We start from the raw sequence: 19,965 nt of genomic DNA, 5'->3' as shown, positions 1-19,965 counted from the left end.
GTGGCACTTTTCGTACATGTACTCCATTTTTAATTGAGCTGGCACCGGTGCAGCTTTCTATTTGACGTTTCGTTTCATGGTGTTAATTTACATCCGCCACGCTGGGGAATGCAAGCGGCTCATCCAGGGCTGCTGAATATATGGCCTATGGCAGCTCTTTTTCTGATCGCTCGGTTTTTTGTGTTTGATCGACTCGGTCACATGGTATCTTGTTCAATTGGCGGAGAAATTTCCTTGGACTTCTCGAGTTATCAGCGCGCTATGTCGACACTACCTATGGTATGGGTATCTGTATCGCGCTTTCTCTACATCCATACCTCGTAACTTCCAATGATGGAATTGATTTTCAAATGTTCAAGAGGAAACCGTCATTCCAAATGGCGGTGGGACATTTCATATGGCATTCATCCAGGGGTTGGCATTCCTCATCACCTGGCATTCCAACCAGGAGCACATTATTTTTACGCGTTATGAGCGACCACCTGTGAAGACATCTTAACAGACAGTCTCTTTCAATCGTCCTACTCCTCCGAGACATTCGAATCCACTCTACAGCCGCCGACCGACATAGATCTTTCCTCAAGAATACCATCACAGATACCGACCACTCTCTCATCGCTCCAACACGGCATGGCCTAGGGGACTTTATTCGCTGTGGTGTGCCAGTAGCATTGGCAACCCCGACGCTGTCAGCCCCACCACAATATGGACGAAGCTCATGTTGAGTTGCCCGACGGACACCTTGTGAATCTCTCACCACGGCCTGCACTGCAAACTCCCTACAAAGCGTACCGAGCCGAGTCCAAGCCATCGACGGAGCTCTTGGCAACACCTCCACCTCGATACCCGCAAGAAGAAATACCAACGGGATATGTTGTTGCAAGAGGCGCATCGGCGAATATATCTGAAATGTCAAAATCTACCAAGCTGCCACTCCCCAAGACTTTCTCTGAAAGTCGTAACCATGATTCAAGTCAAACGTCTAGTCCCACTGGAATTCCTAAATTGATACCAGCCAGCCACTCCTTGGGACAGCTCGGGAACCAGCCAAGAGCTTCAAGCAAAGGTCATGATCCATACTGGAGGAAAATCCGGGATAAATTGGAGGAGTCCCCATTGTTGCCAAGACGTGCCAGGAGCAAGGAAAGCGACAAGGCCGAATCTCCTAGCTCGCCCTCGTCATATCACCGCAGCAGACTTCCCGCCAGCACTAGCCAACACAAGACAATCTCCCGCGCAGGTAATGCACCGTCAGGCATCCCAAGTCCAAGCGCTGTGAACAGCAGTCCCGCGCAGGGGCCGAGAAGAAACACTCACACTACGCTTTCCGAGGGCAGCGAAAGCAACTGGCGGAAGCAAGGTGACCAATGGGTGAACATGGACGATACCACAACTACACCCCTGAAATCAGTGATAACGCAGGCGACGACTGATTCCAGCCCTCCATCCCATCCTTCCGTCTCACCAGTATCTGCCGAGGACAGTTCTAGCACTGACTGGGAAGACCGATTCGTCGTAAATATGCCAACCGCAAAAGATCCCAATCCGCCAACGATGACTGCACAACAAATTGCTGAGTATCAGAGGAGCATTGAAAGGGTACACCGGGCCGGCGTGCAAATGGCAGATCCGGAGACATTGCCTAGTCGCAACGCCTCACCAGAGATCAAACTCATCCCTAGCGAGCAAAGAACCCATGGCCCAAGGTGTATCCACACTTATGATGGGGCAAATGATGGGCATCAAATACCGAGCTTGTCACGAGACCAATATCGCTCATCACAGCAGTCTCAGCAAAAGTCTCAGCCGGAGCAATATTCACAAGTCCAACCCCCGCAGCCGCAGCAGCCGCAGCCCACGACTACGTCCCAGCGTCATCTAGCTAGCCACTACTATAGCCCGGATGAAATCGGGTATAATCGTATTAGCACAATTTGGGAGGAATCTCCCACAAAAACTAAGGAGAGGCGACACCCCCACAATGCGGATGGGTCTTTTTTAGGGTGCAGGGAAATATCAGGGGAGAAGAATCCAGACGAAATTCTTACGTTCGCTTCCCCAAACGATGCCAGTCTGCATCCACTCCCACTAGCCTTAGTTTCCAAGAACAAGCAACAGGTGCCGAAGCAAGTGAGGAACGCGACAGACCAAAATGCAGCCCCCAGCGTCGAGGAAACCATAGTCCTTCAAGAAGAGCGAACACAAAATTCTCAGAATTCGAGACCTGCCCAATGCTCGAAGCCATCCGTCGTGTACCAGAATCGGAGTCCCTCCCAGAACCCATCTCCAATCCCACGGACCAGGTCCCAGGATTCGAGCAAGGAGAACTACCACCCTACCAGCAATACACCCGAGCGGTCCAGGGATCTAGAAGACGATCCGGGGGACGACAATGTGTTCATTTCCACACCCACTATCACACGCACCATGATTCCCACGCCCGACAAGAAAGCATCTTCGCCAAAGCCGCAAGGGCTGCGTCGTGCTGGTGGCACAAACCACACAGTCACCGCAGAGGCTATCAAAGCCGTCCGGGCAAAGGCCCAGATGATTTCGACACCATCGGGGTTGCGGCCCGGGGGGACCAACATGAATATCAAGCTAATAGGGCGTACCTTGACAACCTCGCAAACATATCCGCTCGGCAGCATCTCCATCACACCGGAAGATCGAGACGACGGGGGGCAAACACAAGACCATGCACAAGATCGCAATCGAGAACGAGCAGCAGGTACACCATCGAATACTATCCGTGGCTTCATCCGTACCTCCGGGCTGGCAAGATCTTCAGGGCTTCCTAGATCACCTACGGATAGCTTTGCTACGATCCTGCGCAACAGAACTGAATCTCTCCGTACACGCGCTGAGTCTCTCCGGAGTGATTCAGGGTCAGCCCGGCGGGTGAACCAGCAGCGTTCTCCAAGTCCTCAATCAATTTCTCCGCCCAAGGAAGACTTGGAATCATCACGATCAGTACAGTCATTTCAATCCACCAAAGACATTCCACCTGTCTCGACAGACAAGCCTGACTCGGCGCCAAAACCAACCATAACGGAAAATAAACCAGGGGAAAATCAACCGGAGGAAAACAAACAATCTCCCTCACGCCCACCGGCACCAAGCAAACCAATAACGAAACGAGCGGCCTTATCAGAAGGACGTTCTTCGTCGCCAAAAGCCGACAAGCCCTCTTTATTAACCAAAAGTGTTTCCACACTAGCAAAGCCGTCCAAGTTGGACAAAGTCTCCAAGATTGCAAAACCAGCTCCGTCTGAAAAGTCTCCTTCTTCCGTGGCAAAGAAGACCGATACTTCGCCAAAAAAGGAAGAGCGAGTGAAGCCCCTTCCTCGTCTCCGTACCTCGGGTAAAGTGTTGGAAATCGCCGAGCTAGACGGGCTTCAGGTTGTGAGTCCCAAGGATTCTCTACAGTCGAGTATCACAGATGTCTCTGCCGATTTAGGTGACATGCGCTCCCAAGACAATGCTGATTGCGATGGACAGGGGCCCAACCCTTTGGCCCTTTCACTTCTTTTCAATATTCTTGTTGTCGCCGTCACCCAAGTCAATAAAGCTGTTCGAATGGGCACCGGCAGCCCTTACATCAAATTTGTGGTCAACAACACGCTGAACATGACCAGCCACTGCTGGCGTGTTTTCAAATGCATCTACGTCGTGGTATCACGTTACCAGGCCACAGGCACATGGCCTAAGGCTCGTAATGACCAGGCCATCAGTCGTTTCATGGTGGAGCTTCTTCAGGCCATCGTGTACCTCTTGATTCTTGGGTTTGCTGCCATTCTGATAGGCCGTACTGCTGGCTACGTCGTTCTCGTGACCAGTTGGATTCTATGGTTTGCTAGGCCATTTGCGTGGGCCTTCCAATGTGTTGGCCGTGCCCTCATAATGTAAAATCAGCCAGACCTTGAGCTGTACGCTTGTATAAGATTGTTTCTCTAGGAGTCTCTCGTTTGGAGGGGACGTTCGTCGTTTTTGGTGATTTCAGATCTTGGTCTGGTCTTGTCTCAAGCGGTTATACCTACTCGCCTACCTACTGTCTCGCGACTATATTTCTAGCTTATCATTAAATATGTCTCGGAACTTTGATGTGCTACATGCAACAATCTGTATTTGTGTACGCTAATACACGTAGGAGTAGACAAGAGCATGGATTGATATTGATCTTGACCAGAAAACTGAGACACAAAACAAAACCCCAAGACCCGGAACACACAGTGAAGTGCCTCTCCCATGTTGAAGAGAGAAATAAAATGATATGCAGCTTTTCTCGTGTCTTCCCCAAATCCAGAATTCAATCTTGTGTATGATGTTCTCTCTTTCTTTTGCTATAAAAAAACACAAAAATAGACCCAACTCCGACATCCTGGTGTTGAATGGTCCTGTATGCTAGCCCCGGAATAATCTTGCAAAAGCAATGCAAAAACAGAGAAAAGGTAAGAAATTTGAACAAAGAAAGTTACTATCTCAAACATCTTTCATGTCCGGATGTGCGTTGAGCAATCCCTTTTTCCCGTTCATGCGAACGAGATGTCCACTCAGCCGAGGACCGACCCAGCATTGTGTGAGACAAAAGCAGCATTCAAGAAAAATGTGATGTAGAGAAGGAAGCAGAAGAAAAACGAGAAAGGAACAAAAAAAGCAGGGTTGGGCTACCGTGGGCAGTTATAGCCGCCGCTGCGTGAGCTCTATGAATTGAAGAAAAGCCAAACAAAGATGAGCAGAAGAAATAAGCCATGAAGGCAAAGATTATGTTGAATTTTTGTTTTTTCTTTCATTCTTTTTGATTACTCCGTTCCTCTGGACTATTAGTCTGGACTGTACTAGGTCAAACAGAAAATATGACATAGTCCAGAAGAGAAGCGCCGGGCCTGGAGAAGAATGGACCCGAGAAAATAAAAGAGAATCCGATCGACGAAGCGCCATTGTTAAAAGAGACGGGGTATCGGTACATTATGTTGAAATGAAAACGCTGAGGAAGAAATCGTTGAGAGGTCTTCAGTCGTGACGCCATAAGACATTGCAGGGGAGCCCGAGATGTGTTGGAGTAGTTTTTTGTATGGGCTGTGTTATCGTTGAGATGAGTGATGTTGAATTAGGTATGTTGAGTTGGTGTTATGAGAGGTTTGCAAAGATGGCATACGACCGAGGAAGGAGGTCGACGGTGTGAAAGGATAGCAGACCAGCTCCGAGTTGAGGGAAACTGGCTTAGTTGGCAGCAACGCCATTTTGTTCGGTGTGACCGTTGGTCAATGGCTTTTCAGGTACCTCGACCTCGGCGTTGAGCTCTTTGACCTCAAGACCATCGAATAATTCGAACAGGCCATCAGATCTGTGGAAGTCGTTGTCGACGATATTGACCAGATACCAGTCGTCCATGACCTGCTGAATCAGCTTGCGACTAGGGCTGGCTGCATCGTAGCACTTAGACCAGTGCTCGCCCAAGAGGTATGCCTCATCCTTCCAGGCCAAGAAGCTGACTGTCTCGACAATTGTGGGCTGAATGATCTCTCGTCCAGCGAAGATACCCCATGTCAGGGCATTCGGGCTGTCACGGGTGTTGGTCTTGAGCTCGCCCTTCTTGTTGGTGGCGTGGTAGGTCAAGTCATCGTTCTTCTCGATGCGAGTGATGAGTTCATCGATCAAGTTGGAGGGGACCAGAAGCTCAAGGTAGGCTTTCTGATAGACGAAACCGTTCTTCGGGCCCCATCCATATACAGGATGAGATGACTTGACTCCATTGACAGCGGGCTGGGAGTTGATTGTCAGGAATCCGCGCTGGTTGAGTTTGAGCAAGTCCTCCTGGATATCGTGGGCCTCGGTCGTGATTGGGGAGTCACTCCACGGCAGTCGGTCAAGCTTGCCGGCCAAGAAGTCAACGAATATGTTCGAGATATCCTTGATCGACTTTGGCTCGCCCCAAAGTTTGACGTTCTGCTCATTTGTGCCCTTCAAACCCACACCGTAAGCGTCGAGTTCACCGAACGCAGGTGAGCGAGAATCGGTCCAGCGACCGTTGGGGTACTCGTCCCATGTCTGAGTACGAGCAACGTATGATGAGTTCCGGTTGCGCCAGAACACTGGTCGCACATCCTCCGTCCGTCGGCCGAGGCCAAGGGAGGGCCGCCAAGGTAGTGCACGTTGAATAGGGGATTCTTCCGAAGGGGAAAGGTCGAGCTCTTTGAGAACCAATTGAGTAGCCTGAGCCAGGTTCATGGTATAGCTAGAGAATTGGTCAGGACATGTCAGGTACCAGGATTGAGGTATTAGTAGGGCAAACTCACAAATGCAGGTGCTTGATACCAGCAGCAATAAGCTGTCTGCACATATCGGCGATCAAAGTCTTTCCGATGTCGCGAACAGCGGAATCGTCATTCTTGACCGGCTCAAGGGCCTCCATCCACTGAGATGGTACTTTAACCTTAGTCCAGTTGGATCGACGAATGAAAGAAGCGTACGTCTGGATAGGCATGATGCCGGGAATGATGGGGACAGTGATGCCCTTGGCACGGCACTTCTTCAACCATTCGATGAAGTTATCAGCGTCGTAAAACATCTGAGTGACGACGAAAGAGCTGCCCGCATCAACCTTCTCCTTCAAGTGGTCGATCAATTGGTCCACATCGGCGTTGTCGTCGGCACCCTCGGGATAACCACCCACACCAATATCGAAGTGGTTGCCATATTTGTTCCGAATGTATTTGACCAGATCTTTCGCATAGCAGAATCCATTTTCAGCAGCCTCCCATGTCTCCTTGTCTCGGGGTGGGTCGCCTCGAAGAGCCAAAATATTGGTGCAGCCAGCTTTGTAGGCAGCTTGAAGCGCTTGGTCGACTTTCTCCAATGGCATATCTGTGCAAGTCAGGTGCATACAGGTCTCCAAGCCATATACCGATTGTGCCACACTGACCATCTCGCAAGTCAGATCCGATAAGCGACCGCCAGCACCCCAGGTGATGTCGATGAATGAAGGACCCAACCCATGCATGCGGTCCATGCGGTCATAAAGGTTCTGTACACCCTGGGCGGTTTTGGGAGGGAAGAACTCGAAAGAGATTCCAGTCTTTCCCTCCGCTTCATTTTTGGCAAGCTTCTCCCGAATATGCATCGTGTCAAGTTAATCTAGTCTTTTGTAAGCATACCCAGTGAATTTAACGAGTCATCAATTCCATCAAGGTTTGTGCTCTTGAACAATCATACCGGAGGACAGTAATTAATTAGATTGTTTGTGGGACTGGGACACTTATGCAGATGAGACTACTGCTGTCTGAGACCCTGGGTACAATCCCTGTGTACTTGTGACACCTAAATGTCCAGGACCGAGGGAACAAACGGAGAAAGCAAACGAAGAAATAGAAAAACGAATACAAGAAGGAATTGTGAGGCTCGAAGACGAGTGAAGGAGAGGAATCGAGGATACCGGTGAGCGGAACATTTGGGGGAACAACATTTGGCGGGGAAGGCCGGCCATCGGAGGCACGTGTTTTGTTACTTTAAAGGGGAATTAAGGTGGAATTAGGGTGGAATTCAAGGGGAAAGTGTGGAATAAACTTGTATAGTAAGCGAATAGTATATGATTTGATTGTTTTCAAGTCTTTTTTTTATATAAAATAACTGTTTATGGTACTTTTATAGGGGAAAACAGTTTCTTCCTGTCTACTATGGCGCAATACCAAGCCTATACCGCCTGCCCCTCCATCGAAATTAAAGTTCCGGCAAAATTTTCCCGTTCGACTTGGCGTGGTTGGACTCTTTTGATCCTTTGGACCTCTTTAGATTGCTTCAATTCTCTTCAACCTCCAAGATGTCAACTGTTCCTCCCCCGTCAGCCGATCAGGACTACAAGTCCACCCTCCTTCCCCTCCTCATCTCTAACAAAGTCCTCTCATTCGGTACCTATGTCTTGAAGTCCGGTCGTGAATCGCCCTACTTCTTTACCTCTTCCCTCCTGCACACTGCACCATTGCTGCGCGCCTCCTCTGCTGCATACGCTAGCGTTCTCTCTGCCGAGCCTTTTGTCACCATCAACTCCGATGGCACCGCTCAGCCCAACTTCGATATCATCTTCGGTCCCGCGTACAAGGGTATCCCCATTTGCGCCTCTGTCACCAACGAGCTCGCTGTACGGGACTCCCTATCTGGAAAGGCTACCTGGGACAATGTGAGCTACTCTTTCAACCGCAAGGAGGCCAAGGCACATGGTGAGGGTGGCAACATTGTCGGTGCCCCGTTGAAGGGCAAGCGCGTTGTCATTGTGGACGATGTCATTACTGCTGGCACTGCACTTCGTGAGGCCGTTGGTATCATCGAGAAGGAAGGCGGTATCGTCGCTGGTGTTGTTGTCCTGCTGGATCGGGAGGAACGTGTCAGCGATACCGAGACCAAGAGCGCCATTGGCGTTGCCCAGCGTGATCTTGGTGGCAAGATCCCCATCCGGTCCGTCATTGGTCTTCACGATCTGATTGAGAAGTTGGGTGATAAAATTGGCGCCGATGAGATCCAGCGGTTGAAGGATTACCGTGAGCGCTACGGTGCTCAATAGACATCGGCTTGTGGAATCCGCCAGATCAAGGCATGATGTATGAGCAAAGAAAAGGATGGATACCAGGATATATTGGAGTTGTGCTGAAAATATAATTATTTGAACATTGCCCAGATCCACTCCAGGAGACGGGCACATTTCTATATGAACCACTTGACTTTGTCCTCGATAATCGATGCAACCCATATACATTAGACTAGCTCCCAGATGGTCTCCCCATTTGCCCATCAAAACAAAATATGACGGGTAAACGAATTGATTTGCTCTTTTGGCTCTGGTATCGCGAAGCTTCCCGGCGAACAGGTGATACCCGTGCTCAATCCGAGATGTTCAATGGAAACATTGATATATACTCCAATCGGGAAACATGGAGCTGTGTTGCCAACTCCCTGATCTCCAGACTTGCTGATCATATAGCTCAGCATATTGATGATCGGGGATTTTTCTGACTCTCTGTATGTTTCTGTCTATGTTGTATTTCAACACACCCCTGAACCGACTGGTTCCACTCGGATGCCGGAACCCCTGTGAGCAAGACAATGTTTCACATGAGATCGAGGAGATAGATATCGTCTGGATTTGAGTACCTCGGCAAGCCAATGGTGATCGATATTGCGCGGCAAGCGACACACACCACGGCAGATGCTACCAGTGCTAGGTTGTGTTTGACGCCGCAGCGGACCCAAAAAGCAATACAAGTACCCAGTACTGAACGATTTATGCAGTCCATATATGTAAAAGGATGTATAGATAAGATCCTGCACTCAGGCAACATGTATCTACGAAGTCCATCGCTTGATCAGTACGCGGTGGAGCATATCTTGGCACAGTGCACAGTAATTCCATTAAGGATCAAATGCGATGTATAAGGCGTTCATTTTACACAGCTATAGTCTGGACAAATATAAAGATGGACCAACCAGTACATATATGTTTTTGGAAATCAGCTTTCTCGACGATGAGAACGGTATACTGGATTAGATCTGGATCATCTGAAAATAGTCAGGATTAGCGATTCAACCCTTCAAGGTAGCCCCCGTTTCTGCGTAGGTGGAACATCTCATCGTGCTGGTATACTCCTGATACAGCAGCTTCCGGTGATATCCCAATGGCCCCCCAGGTTTCACAAAGAGTAACAGCACATCTCCGGGAGTAAAACCGAGAATGTACAGTTATTTTAAGCATATCATAGATCGATAAATAATTATTGCTCAAGATGCTTCTCCGCATGGCTCGCTAGTCAAGTGGCAGAAGCATACACAGCCTAATAACTCGAACGCCTCAACTGCCTGGCAATCTTATGCCGAGAAGGTAACAGAGTTGGCTGTTATATATCATTATAGCCTTCAATCATCGGCATTTCCTCAACTAGCAAGCCAAAGGAGACGAGAATTGTAGCTCCTAGCCGCACGACATCGGTGGCTCCAAGGCAATCATCTTGCTTCTGAGACAGACCGATATACTTGCACTTTGATTCAAAAATAGGTTACTTAGAAAACAAGAGGCTAATAAGAGCGCCTATTTGTATTTCACGAGAAAATGTAAGGTCATTGCATGCCAGAAATCAGTCGGACTTGGTGTATCTTTATAGCTTATTCTGCTTGTTCAGAGAAAGTACGATAGTTTAGTAGGAGTAAAATGTGCTGATTCAATAACGGCCCCCTCAGATTGTTTCATTCTGTACCCCATCGTTAGATACGGCTTAGAATCCATAAATGTGGTGGGTGAATACACATGAGCCCATGACCTTTTCGCACAGTGAATTACGGGTGACATGGTGTTACCTCTGTGCGCTTTGAATAGTTACGTATACTAAATATGGACATCACTATGTGTTCCTATCCAGTGTCACATGGCATCTTCCAATTAATCACAGCCCAACCAACCACCTAAGTTGTCTCAAATCCTACTATGGGGCTGGGTATATACTACTTGAGATGTCGGCATAACAGTAGAATGTATCAATTAATCAACACAAATTCAACAGTTCAGTCGACCATTGAATTGTTTCAATTTCCATTCTCCCGTAACAGCTAAGATGGTTCGATTGATGGCCATCCGATCCTAGAATAGCCGGTGATCCCGGTTTCCACGATAGACTTCAGGCTACATGTTGCTAACGTAGTCATGTTTCCTTTTTTGGAATATCTAGTACACGAATAGTGACTTGAAATCCTGTTAGAGTGACTCAGCCTTCACGTCTAGGATATAGTACTACCAGCAACAACAATCAGCAGTCTCTATAAGTTAGTACGGTGTGCATAGTATAGCGAGGCTCGGATCTTGTATAATCATGTACTCCATACCTCCATGCAGACAAAATCATAACTTTTCAAAGGTACACCTACCCCAATAAGAAAGAACGATATCTTGTTTTTTGTGCATCTATCGCCGAGGCTAGGCTTTTATTTTTCTACCAGACACCACTTTGGATTTAGTACGCGTTAGATGACATTCTGCTGCAGCTGTTGCCTCTTATCATATATATATGAACCTGGTTGCAATGTTCAAGACCGCCTCGCTGGCTCACTATCAGTGATATGTTTCTTGGCTACGCACTCGACTGGAGTACTTCTGCAGAAAAGAAAAGCGTAGTTTGCCTACCATCGAAGTTTCAATTGGACCAATATAAAACTGTATGTGTACTCCGTGCTGCTCGGACTCCTCGTTCTTTTGGACACCGTCCATAAGGTAGTCTCACATGATTTCCGTGATACCTGCAATGCATGGATTGCTTGCTGAGTCTTGTCGAGCAACGGCCATTTCACGACCGCTGTCCCATCCAAAGAGCTATGGTAATTGCTTGAAACCAGAGCGGTGGTGACGCCTCGTAAGACACAGATCTTCCCCGCCTGAGTCCCATGGTCTCTGTAAATAGCACAAAACGGTAATTAGCATGTCAATCATGGTGCGAACAGAGCTCAGTATACTTACATCTCATTGTCTCCTATCAGCTGCGACTTCGGCTATGACCGTTCCTTCCGGCCTTCAAGAGGAATTGTCACAGTAGTTCATCCTTAGTCTTAAGAACCAAAAAGGACATCAGGAGACTTTGTGAGAAGAAGTAGACCGTGAAGTATGCGTTCTTTGAGCCACGTTGAGTGATCTTACCACAGCTGGTAGTGGTTTACTATCTCTTAAACATTTTCAGGTGTGTCTTATTTCTATTAACTACTCCGCAGTCTTGATTTCCTTTCTTTCTCCCTATTTCTACCTAGCAGTGCTTTCATAGATTAAGGACCATTGGTCATATTATACTTGGAGGAAGATGCTCGAAGTCCCTCGTTGATACTAGTCTTTTTTACTCCTTATCGATACACCACACTTTCACTATCCCTGCGGCTTTTTGAGGAAGCAAACCGTTGGTAATCTCTGTCCTGTGAGTATGTTCCTTTTTTTTGAATACTTGGCTGAGAAGACTTGATTCCCTATTGGTACCAGTCAGGTATATGGGTGTTTTTATCATATCCATTTGAAGCAATTAACAAACCTGCTAACAGGGGATGGTGACACATAGTAGCTGTTTTTCGAAAGTTCCAGTCGGATCAACAGTCTTTGCCTTGCTCTTCCCCATCTATATTCGACACATGCTACGATCCTAAGTTTCTCTGAGGCGGCTTACTACATTGTTTGTCGACCATGAATTGGAGATATACAATCCCAGTGCTTGTTCTTCTTACAGCTTCAGGAACCAGTTGGCCCTACGATGAGACCCTAACTTCTTACAACATCAATGAGAATCAAACGGCAACCAACCCCTTGGACTACTGGGGAGAATGGCCAGACCATACCTACTTTCCTTCTCCAGAAAATTGGCGTTTTCCTGTATATACGCTTTTCCTTGACCGATTTGTTAATGGCGATCCTACGAACGACAATATAAATGGGACACTCTTCGAACATGATATCAATTCAAATCAAATGCGGCATGGAGGCGATGTGGCTGGCTTGCTGGACACTTTGGACTATTTACAAGGAATGGGCATCAAGGTTAGCTTTACAAATTGACCTTTGGGGCCTATCTGGTATTAACAAAGGTTTAAAACTCCAGGGACTTTACCTTGCGGGTTTGGTATTGATGAACCAGCCATGGGGGTCTGATGGCTATTCGGCGCTTGACACAACTCTACTTGACCAGCATTTTGGGACAATTCAGACATGGAGAGCAGCTATTACGGAGATTCACAACCGTGGCATGTATGTTATCTTCGACAACACGATCTCAACGTAAGTGTTTCAGTCTAGTCACCTTCCCCTATCCCACCACAGGCATCTAACAGCACCAGAATGGGAGACCTGATTGGATTTGAAGGGTTCATGAACACAACCACTCCATTTTCAGTCAAAGAACACAGGGCTTCCTGGAAATCGAACCGTCAATATGTCGACTTTCGATATGGCAACACTTACAACGAGACATGTGAATATCCTCGCTTTTGGAATGAGACCGGATACCCCGTGGATGGGTATGTCGATGACGAGCTACGCGGGTGCTACGACAGTGATTTTGATCAATATGGTGACATTGAGGCTTTCGGTGTTTATCCTGATTGGAAGCGAGAGCTCGCGAAATTTGCTTCCGTGCAAGATCGGTTGCGTGAATGGGTGCCTAGTGTTAGAGAGAGACTTATCCGTCATTCATGTATGATCATCGCATCCTTCGACATCGACGGCTTTCGTTACGACAAAGCCACACAAGCCACTGTCGATGCTCTTGGAGATATCTCTGGGGCGTATCGAGACTGTGCTCGCCGCGTGGGAAAGGACAATTTCTTCCTTCCAGGTGAGATAACAAGCGGAAACACCCTTGGTTCTATCTTTCACGGCCGAGGACGTCAGCCGGATATGCAGTCCCAAACGCTCGAGGAGGCGTTTATGATGACAAATTCCTCTGATCCGGATTACTTTATTCGTGATCAAAACAAGCAGGCGACCGATGCTGCTGCATTTCACTACTCTGTCTATCGCTCCCTCACACGGTTCTTGGGTATGGACGGTAACTTGGCTGCTGGATACGATATTCCAGTCAATTGGACCGAAGCCTGGTATCAAATGATTCTCACAAATGACATGGTAAATGCCAACACTGGCAGATTTGATCCTCGTCATATGTATGGAGCGACAAACCAGGATGTGTTCCGATGGCCGGCCGTTGAATATGGCATTGAAAGGCAACTTCTGGCTCTTTTCATCACGACGTTGCATATGCCCGGAATTCCTATGCTTTTATGGGGCGAGGAACAGGCATTCTATATTTTAGATGCTTCAGCTGCTAATTATATCTATGGTCGTCAAGCTATGTCTCCCGCCACGGCATGGAAAAATCACGGATGCTTCCAGTTGAATTCAACTCAATATTTCCAGTGGCCTATCAAGTCGGGACGCTTGGGATGTCACGATGAAGCAGTGACATATGATCACCGTGATCCCGCTCATCCCGTGCGGAATATTATCAAACACATGTATCAAATGCGACAGGACTTTGGTGCTCTCAATGACGGGTGGTGGATTCAGCAACTCTCCAACCAAACACACAATATATATCTCCCAGGCTCTAATGGAATCCCCACGGAAACGGGCATTTGGTCTGTCTTGCGCAGTCCATATTATCCATTACAGGATCTGGGCGAAATGGGCAACCAAACGGTCTGGTTTGTATACCAGAATGACAACCGAACAGTGAACTATGAGTTCGACTGTTCTCATCCTGATACAGCATTGATTGCACCATTCAACACGAACACCACGGTGAAGAACCTGTTCTATCCTCACGATGAGTTGACATTGCAAGAGGGACCGGTCAAACTTGCTTTGAACGGCTCTGACCGGTACAACGGCTGTCTTGACAGCATGAAGCTTCGGCCTTACGAATTTAGAGCCTATGTCCCCAAGGATAAATTTGTCCCTCCCCGGCCCATGATAACTAAGTTCTTACCTGGTCATGATGCTCCGTTGCTATCTACTGTCGCACCAAATCAAAGTGAGTCAGTGGATATTGGGCTCTTCTTCTCGACAGAGATGAATTGCTCTATGGTAACTGAGTCAATATCAATCGAATCGTCGACTGAAACTGGAAAACGGGCTTCTGTGGACCCCGACAGTGTTAGTTGTGGGACCATCGACCCAGAGAGTACAGTCTGGACCGGTCAGATCCCAGCTGGCTGGTCTTGGACAGCTACTCTGACCGGTGTCTACAATGGCGTCCATAAATTGACAGTGAACAATGCGACAAGCACTGATGGAAGAGTAACGGACGCAATTGACCATTTCCTAATCCGAATCGGGCAATATGACAATCCAGTGATCTTTACAACGGCAAATTACTCCAGCAGTTTGCTTCACGGGCGCGACGACGGAACTCTTTTCATTTCCCAACACGCAGCAGGAGCAGACAAATATCGATACTCCACCAACTGGGGCAGTACCTTCACTGAATGGTTACCCTACGAGGGAGGAAATCACAGCATCAAAGAACTGCCTTGGTCCGGAACAAAAAAGCAGGGATGGAGAGGGAAACATGTTCGTGTTGAATACTGGAGCCGCCTCACAGGGAGTAGCGACTACGTCCAAGAGGGCGACGGACCGGACTGGAATCCTGCTATTCGGCGCCGCTTCCCTCATTTCTTTTTCAACGGTCCATTCAATAGGTACGGATATGACGCTGGCTTGGATAACGTTGTGAAGCAAGATACCGATGGCCTCTGGAAATTCCGCTTTCTGGCTGAATGGCCTGCCCAGGGTCAGCTAAATGTCTGGGGTATGAATCCTGATCATCAACCAGACCAAAGCTACATCTACGGAGATTCCGACGGAGACTCCATTCTAGACCGTTTACCACCTTCTTCACTGAGTGTTACTACCATAAACATCACTCAGCATCCACCGAACCCGCATGTCGCTTGGAAGATTCAACTCGATGACTCCAATCTGCAGTTCAAGCTTGTTCCTACAGGCTCAAAATATGTTCAAATGGCTCTCTTTTTCATTCTTTGGATTGTTCCCATCGTCACAGCGGCAGCCTGCGCTTATGTGTTCATGAAAACATTCTACCGAATCAAGTTCAACCAAGTCGGCGTGAGTGAAAAAAAGACGCTAGTCTCAATGGATTTCATCAATCGATTCAAGACTGGCCACTCAAAGGATGGACAGTCCAAAAACCCCTTCAGACGCAGTACAAGCAGGTCGAAGTTTCTTCAAAGCACTTCTGCTTTTGGCAATCGAACTACCCGCCGACGAAAGGTGCTCATTGCAACCATGGAATATGAGATCGATGACTGGGAAATCAAGATAAAAATCGGCGGCTTGGGCGTTATGGCGCAGTTGATGGGTAAACAGCTCGGACACCAGGATCTTATCTGGGTTATTCCCTGCGTTGGTGGAGTGAAGTACCCTGTTGATAAACAAGCAGATTCGATGTTTGTCATGATTTTGGGGAATTCGTATGAAATCAAGATTCAGTACCACCAACTGAGAAACATCACATATGTTTTGTTGGATGCACCCGTTTTCCGCCAGCAATCCGCCACAGAGCCCTACCCTGCCCGTATGGACGACCTTGACAGCGCCATCTACTACTCTGCCTGGAATCAGTGCATTGCCCAGGCATTGAAACGCTTCCCCGTTGACATGTACCACGTCAATGACTATCACGGCTCGGTGGCTCCCTTGTATCTTTTGCCTGAGACTATCCCGATTTGCTTGTCACTTCACAACGCCGAATTTCAAGGCTTATGGCCTATGCGGACACAGAAAGAGAAAGCGGAAGTCAGCTCTGTTTTCAATCTTGATTTAGACGTTGTAACACGCTATGTTCAGTTCGGGGAGATCTTCAATCTTCTTCATGCCGGTGCAAGCTACCTTCGCCTTCACCAACAAGGCTTCGGTGCTGTTGGTGTGTCAAAGAAGTATGGCAAGCGGTCATATGCTCGATATCCAATTTTTTGGGGCTTAAGAAAAGTTGGACACCTACCGAATCCCGACCCCTCCGATACAGGCGAGTGGAATAAATCATTACCCAAGGATAGGGATGTTTATATCGATGATGACTTTGAGGTCCGCAGAGCAGGGCTAAAGCTTCAAGCTCAAGAGTGGGCTGGCCTCAAACAAAGAGCCGACGCTGAGCTTTTAGTCTTTGTTGGCAGATGGTCGATGCAGAAGGGTATCGACTTGATCGCGGATGTTTTACCCGGTATATTAGAGAAACGAGAAAATGTTCAGCTAATCTGTATTGGTCCCCTCATTGATCTATATGGCAAATTTGCCGCGTTGAAACTGGACCGAATGATGAAGCTTTACCCTGGCCGGGTATGCTCCAAACCCCAGTTCACGGTCTTGCCACACTTCATCTTCTCTGGCGCAGACTTCGCACTGATTCCGTCTCGCGATGAGCCCTTTGGTCTTGTTGCTGTCGAATTTGGCCGGAAGGGTGCCCTTGGCATTGGAGCGAGAGTAGGGGGACTTGGACAGATGCCTGGCTGGTGGTATACGGTTGAGTCCACGACTACCTCCCACTTGTTAAAGCAGTTTAGATTAGCTATCGACAGTGCCTTGAACTCAAAGAACGAGGTCAGGGCGATGATGCGAGCAAGATCTGCTAAGCAACGATTCCCAGTTGCCCAGTGGGTTGAAGATCTTGAGATCTTACAGTCCACATCGATTCGAGTCCATCAAAAGGAACGAAACAAGTCCCAGAGCCAGTCTGCCGCTTCTGGGGCATACAACGCCATCTATGGGATGATGACACCGCAGGCTGCATCAACAAAATCAGGCGCATCCACACCCCCATTACAACCCTCAGGCCAGCCCGGTACTACGGGATCACCACATCGAAGTTCTATAGTATACAGCCATGACGCTAGCCCTGAATTTGATGAGAGACCTAGGTCGGGACTCAGTCGGCAGTTGTCTCTGACTCTTCGACCGGCGTCTGGCACCGTGGAGCCTCGCGGTCGACGCGAGCTCGGGAAAGGCAGTGACGAGAGTGTCAATAAAGCCTCACCAGAGGCTGAAGAAGATAGCGACGATGAAATGATGGCGACTTGTTATGGCGATGATGATTATTCCATATTACCTGAAGGGGTAGACTCAGGAAGAGTACAACCTTCCCAGCCTGCGGGTGTGGCCCTCACCAAAGAGGCTCTCTCGGCCCAGCGCGCAAGTCAAGGCTCCTTGTTGGCTCAATATACCAACACGCCCTGTAGCTCAGCTGCCCCAAGCACGGTAGGAACAGACGAAACCCTTGCTCCTCCTTCTCGCCCATGGGCGGAGCCAGTACACCGTCTCAACAATGCTTCAGTATTGTCTGTCGATTCGGTTGTTGGAGATAAGAAAGACTACAAGCTTCAAAAGGTTGACCCATTCTTCACTGATAGCAATGGCGAGTACTACAGGGTGTTCGAGAAGAAGCTCGAGGACCTCAATGGGGCAAACTCAGACACCCAACTTTGTATTGAGCAATACCTCGAAAAAAGTGAAAAGCAATGGTTCAACAAATTCCGTGATGCACGCCTTGGCCTCAATCAAGGATCCCCAGCTGGCTCAGTACATCGGGGCAAGCCAGGAGTATCGCCAGCTGCGTCAGTTACCAACGACGACACAGCATCCCATGAAAGTGGTGAGCGCGAGAGAAAAGATACCCAGCCGGATGAATTCCTTCTTGGTGATGACTATGTGCCACCAACCGGGCTGAAGAAATGGATGCAAATGCGCATCGGAGACTGGCCGGTATATTCACTCTTCCTCGGTCTGGGTCAGATCATTGCTGCAAATTCCTACCAAATTACCCTTCTCACTGGAGAGGTTGGCCAGACCGCTACGAAGCTATACGGGATTGCAACGGTCTACCTTATCACCTCTATTCTATGGTGGCTATTCTTCCGATACTACAAATCGGTGCTTGTTTTGAGTGTGCCATGGTTCCTGTATGGAATGGCCTTTTTGATCATCGGAATGGCACACTTTGAGCCCAACTCATATAATCGCGGATGGATTCAAAACGTCGGAAGTAGTATGTATGCTGCTGCATCATCGAGTGGTTCTATCTTCTTCGCCCTCAATTTCGGTGATGAAAGCGGTGCACCAGTCAAGCAATGGGTGTTCCGTGCTTGCCTTATTCAAGGCACGCAGCAAGTCTATGTCATCGCTCTTTGGTACTGGGGTTCAACTTTGACTAAAGCTACCAATGCGGGAATCATGGATGTGCAGAGTAGCATCACCAACACCTGGAGGATGACGTGCGTATAGCATCTTAATCTTTATTGAAAGATGGGAGACTTGCTAACTATTTTCCATAGAGCAATATGCGCACCAATCACTCTTCTTTTATGGGCAATTGGCTTCATCGTCTATTTCGGCTTGCCAAACTACTATCACCAGACTCCCGGCAAAGTTCCCTCATTCTACAAATCTGTCTTCCGGCGCAAGATCGTACTTTGGAACTGGGCCGTCGTCATTATCCAAAACTTCTTTTTGAGTGCCCCATATGGTCGGAATTGGAATTGTGAGTCTCACCTTTCAGGCCGTATCAACCTATTCTTTCTTATGCACTGGACAATACTAATGGCTATCACAGTCCTCTGGATTACCCAGCACGCTAGCACATGGCAAATCCTACTTCTTTGTGTCGCATTCTTTGGGTTTGCCTGGATAGCGATTCTCTTCCTACTGGCTAGACTATCTAAGTCCCATAGTTGGATCCTCCCAGTTCTCGCATGTGGTCTGGGGGCTCCACGTTGGGCTCAAATCTGGTGGGGCACATCTGGATCAGGCCTTTTCCTCCCCTGGGCTGGAAGCTATACCGCGGGGGCTCTTGTATCCCGCAGTCTTTGGCTATGGCTTGGGGTCTTGGACGCATTACAAGGTCTCGGGTTTGGTATGATTTTGCTGCAAACACTGACACGCATGCATATCTGCTTCACCCTTCTGGCGTCACAGGTTCTGGGTTCTCTGGCGACTATCTGCGCAAGAGCCTTTGCACCAAACAACATCGGGCCAGGGCCTATCTCGCCAGATATCACGGCTGGTGTGGGTGCGTTGGCTAACGCTTGGTTTTGGGTTGCTCTTTTATTGCAGCTTTCGATCTGGTATGTTCTCCCCTATAAGCAGGTTATTACGGATCCTGTCTAACGTCTACATTGAAGTGGCGGCTTTCTTCTTTTCTTCCGGAGGGAGCAATTATCGAAGCCCTGATCAACTGTGGACTTGTTCTGTTGGAAGTGGGTGGAATGGATTGGTGATTCAATGCAATTGTGGTTTTTTTCGAGAATTTCTTTGCTCACATTGGTGATATAATTGCCTGTTTGTTGTGGGTTGTCAAACAGAGACAGCCCTTAGTGTCTAATATAATGATATAATATCAGTTAACAAGCAACAGGCATCTTAGCCACACATACTCAGTATTTCAAGGCTGA

The 19,965-nt window shown here is 48.2% G+C and overlaps 4 protein-coding genes across 4 annotated transcripts; 3 read left to right on the top strand and 1 right to left on the bottom strand.

Moving 5' to 3' along the window:
• Positions 1-705: 705 nt before the first annotated feature.
• N7500_010194 (putative NTP binding protein) lies at positions 706-3,909 on the top strand (the record flags this gene model as incomplete). The annotated part of the gene is made up of 1 exon (XM_056681332.1): positions 706-3,909. The coding sequence occupies one exon, from the start codon at positions 706-708 to the stop codon at positions 3,907-3,909; it is 3,204 nt and encodes a 1,067-aa protein (XP_056528714.1).
• Positions 3,910-5,223: 1,314 nt separating this feature from the next.
• Positions 5,224-7,123, bottom strand: N7500_010193 (methylenetetrahydrofolate reductase (NAD(P)H) MET13; the record flags this gene model as incomplete). Its single annotated transcript, XM_056681331.1, has 2 exons — positions 5,224-6,238; positions 6,300-7,123. 2 exons carry the CDS (start codon positions 7,121-7,123, stop codon positions 5,224-5,226), a joined length of 1,839 nt encoding a protein of 612 aa, XP_056528713.1.
• A 696-nt stretch (positions 7,124-7,819) lies between these two features.
• Positions 7,820-8,557, top strand: N7500_010192 (orotate phosphoribosyltransferase; the record flags this gene model as incomplete). Its single annotated transcript, XM_056681330.1, has 1 exon — positions 7,820-8,557. The coding sequence occupies one exon, from the start codon at positions 7,820-7,822 to the stop codon at positions 8,555-8,557; it is 738 nt and encodes a 245-aa protein (XP_056528712.1).
• Positions 8,558-12,196: 3,639 nt separating this feature from the next.
• ags2 (alpha-1,3-glucan synthase Ags2) lies at positions 12,197-19,681 on the top strand (the record flags this gene model as incomplete). Its single annotated transcript, XM_056681329.1, has 5 exons — positions 12,197-12,547; positions 12,609-12,784; positions 12,844-18,789; positions 18,850-19,055; positions 19,128-19,681. The coding sequence occupies 5 exons, from the start codon at positions 12,197-12,199 to the stop codon at positions 19,679-19,681; spliced, it is 7,233 nt and encodes a 2,410-aa protein (XP_056528711.1).
• Between the last annotated feature and the right edge of the window lie 284 nt (positions 19,682-19,965).

This window comes from Penicillium coprophilum (assembly GCF_028826855.1).
Source record: "Penicillium coprophilum strain IBT 35676 chromosome Unknown utg000006l_segment0_segment0, whole genome shotgun sequence".
Lineage (NCBI taxonomy): Eukaryota > Fungi > Ascomycota > Eurotiomycetes > Eurotiales > Aspergillaceae > Penicillium > Penicillium coprophilum.
Note: the sequence above shows the minus strand (reverse complement) of the source record. Positions and strands in the feature narration are given on the sequence as shown.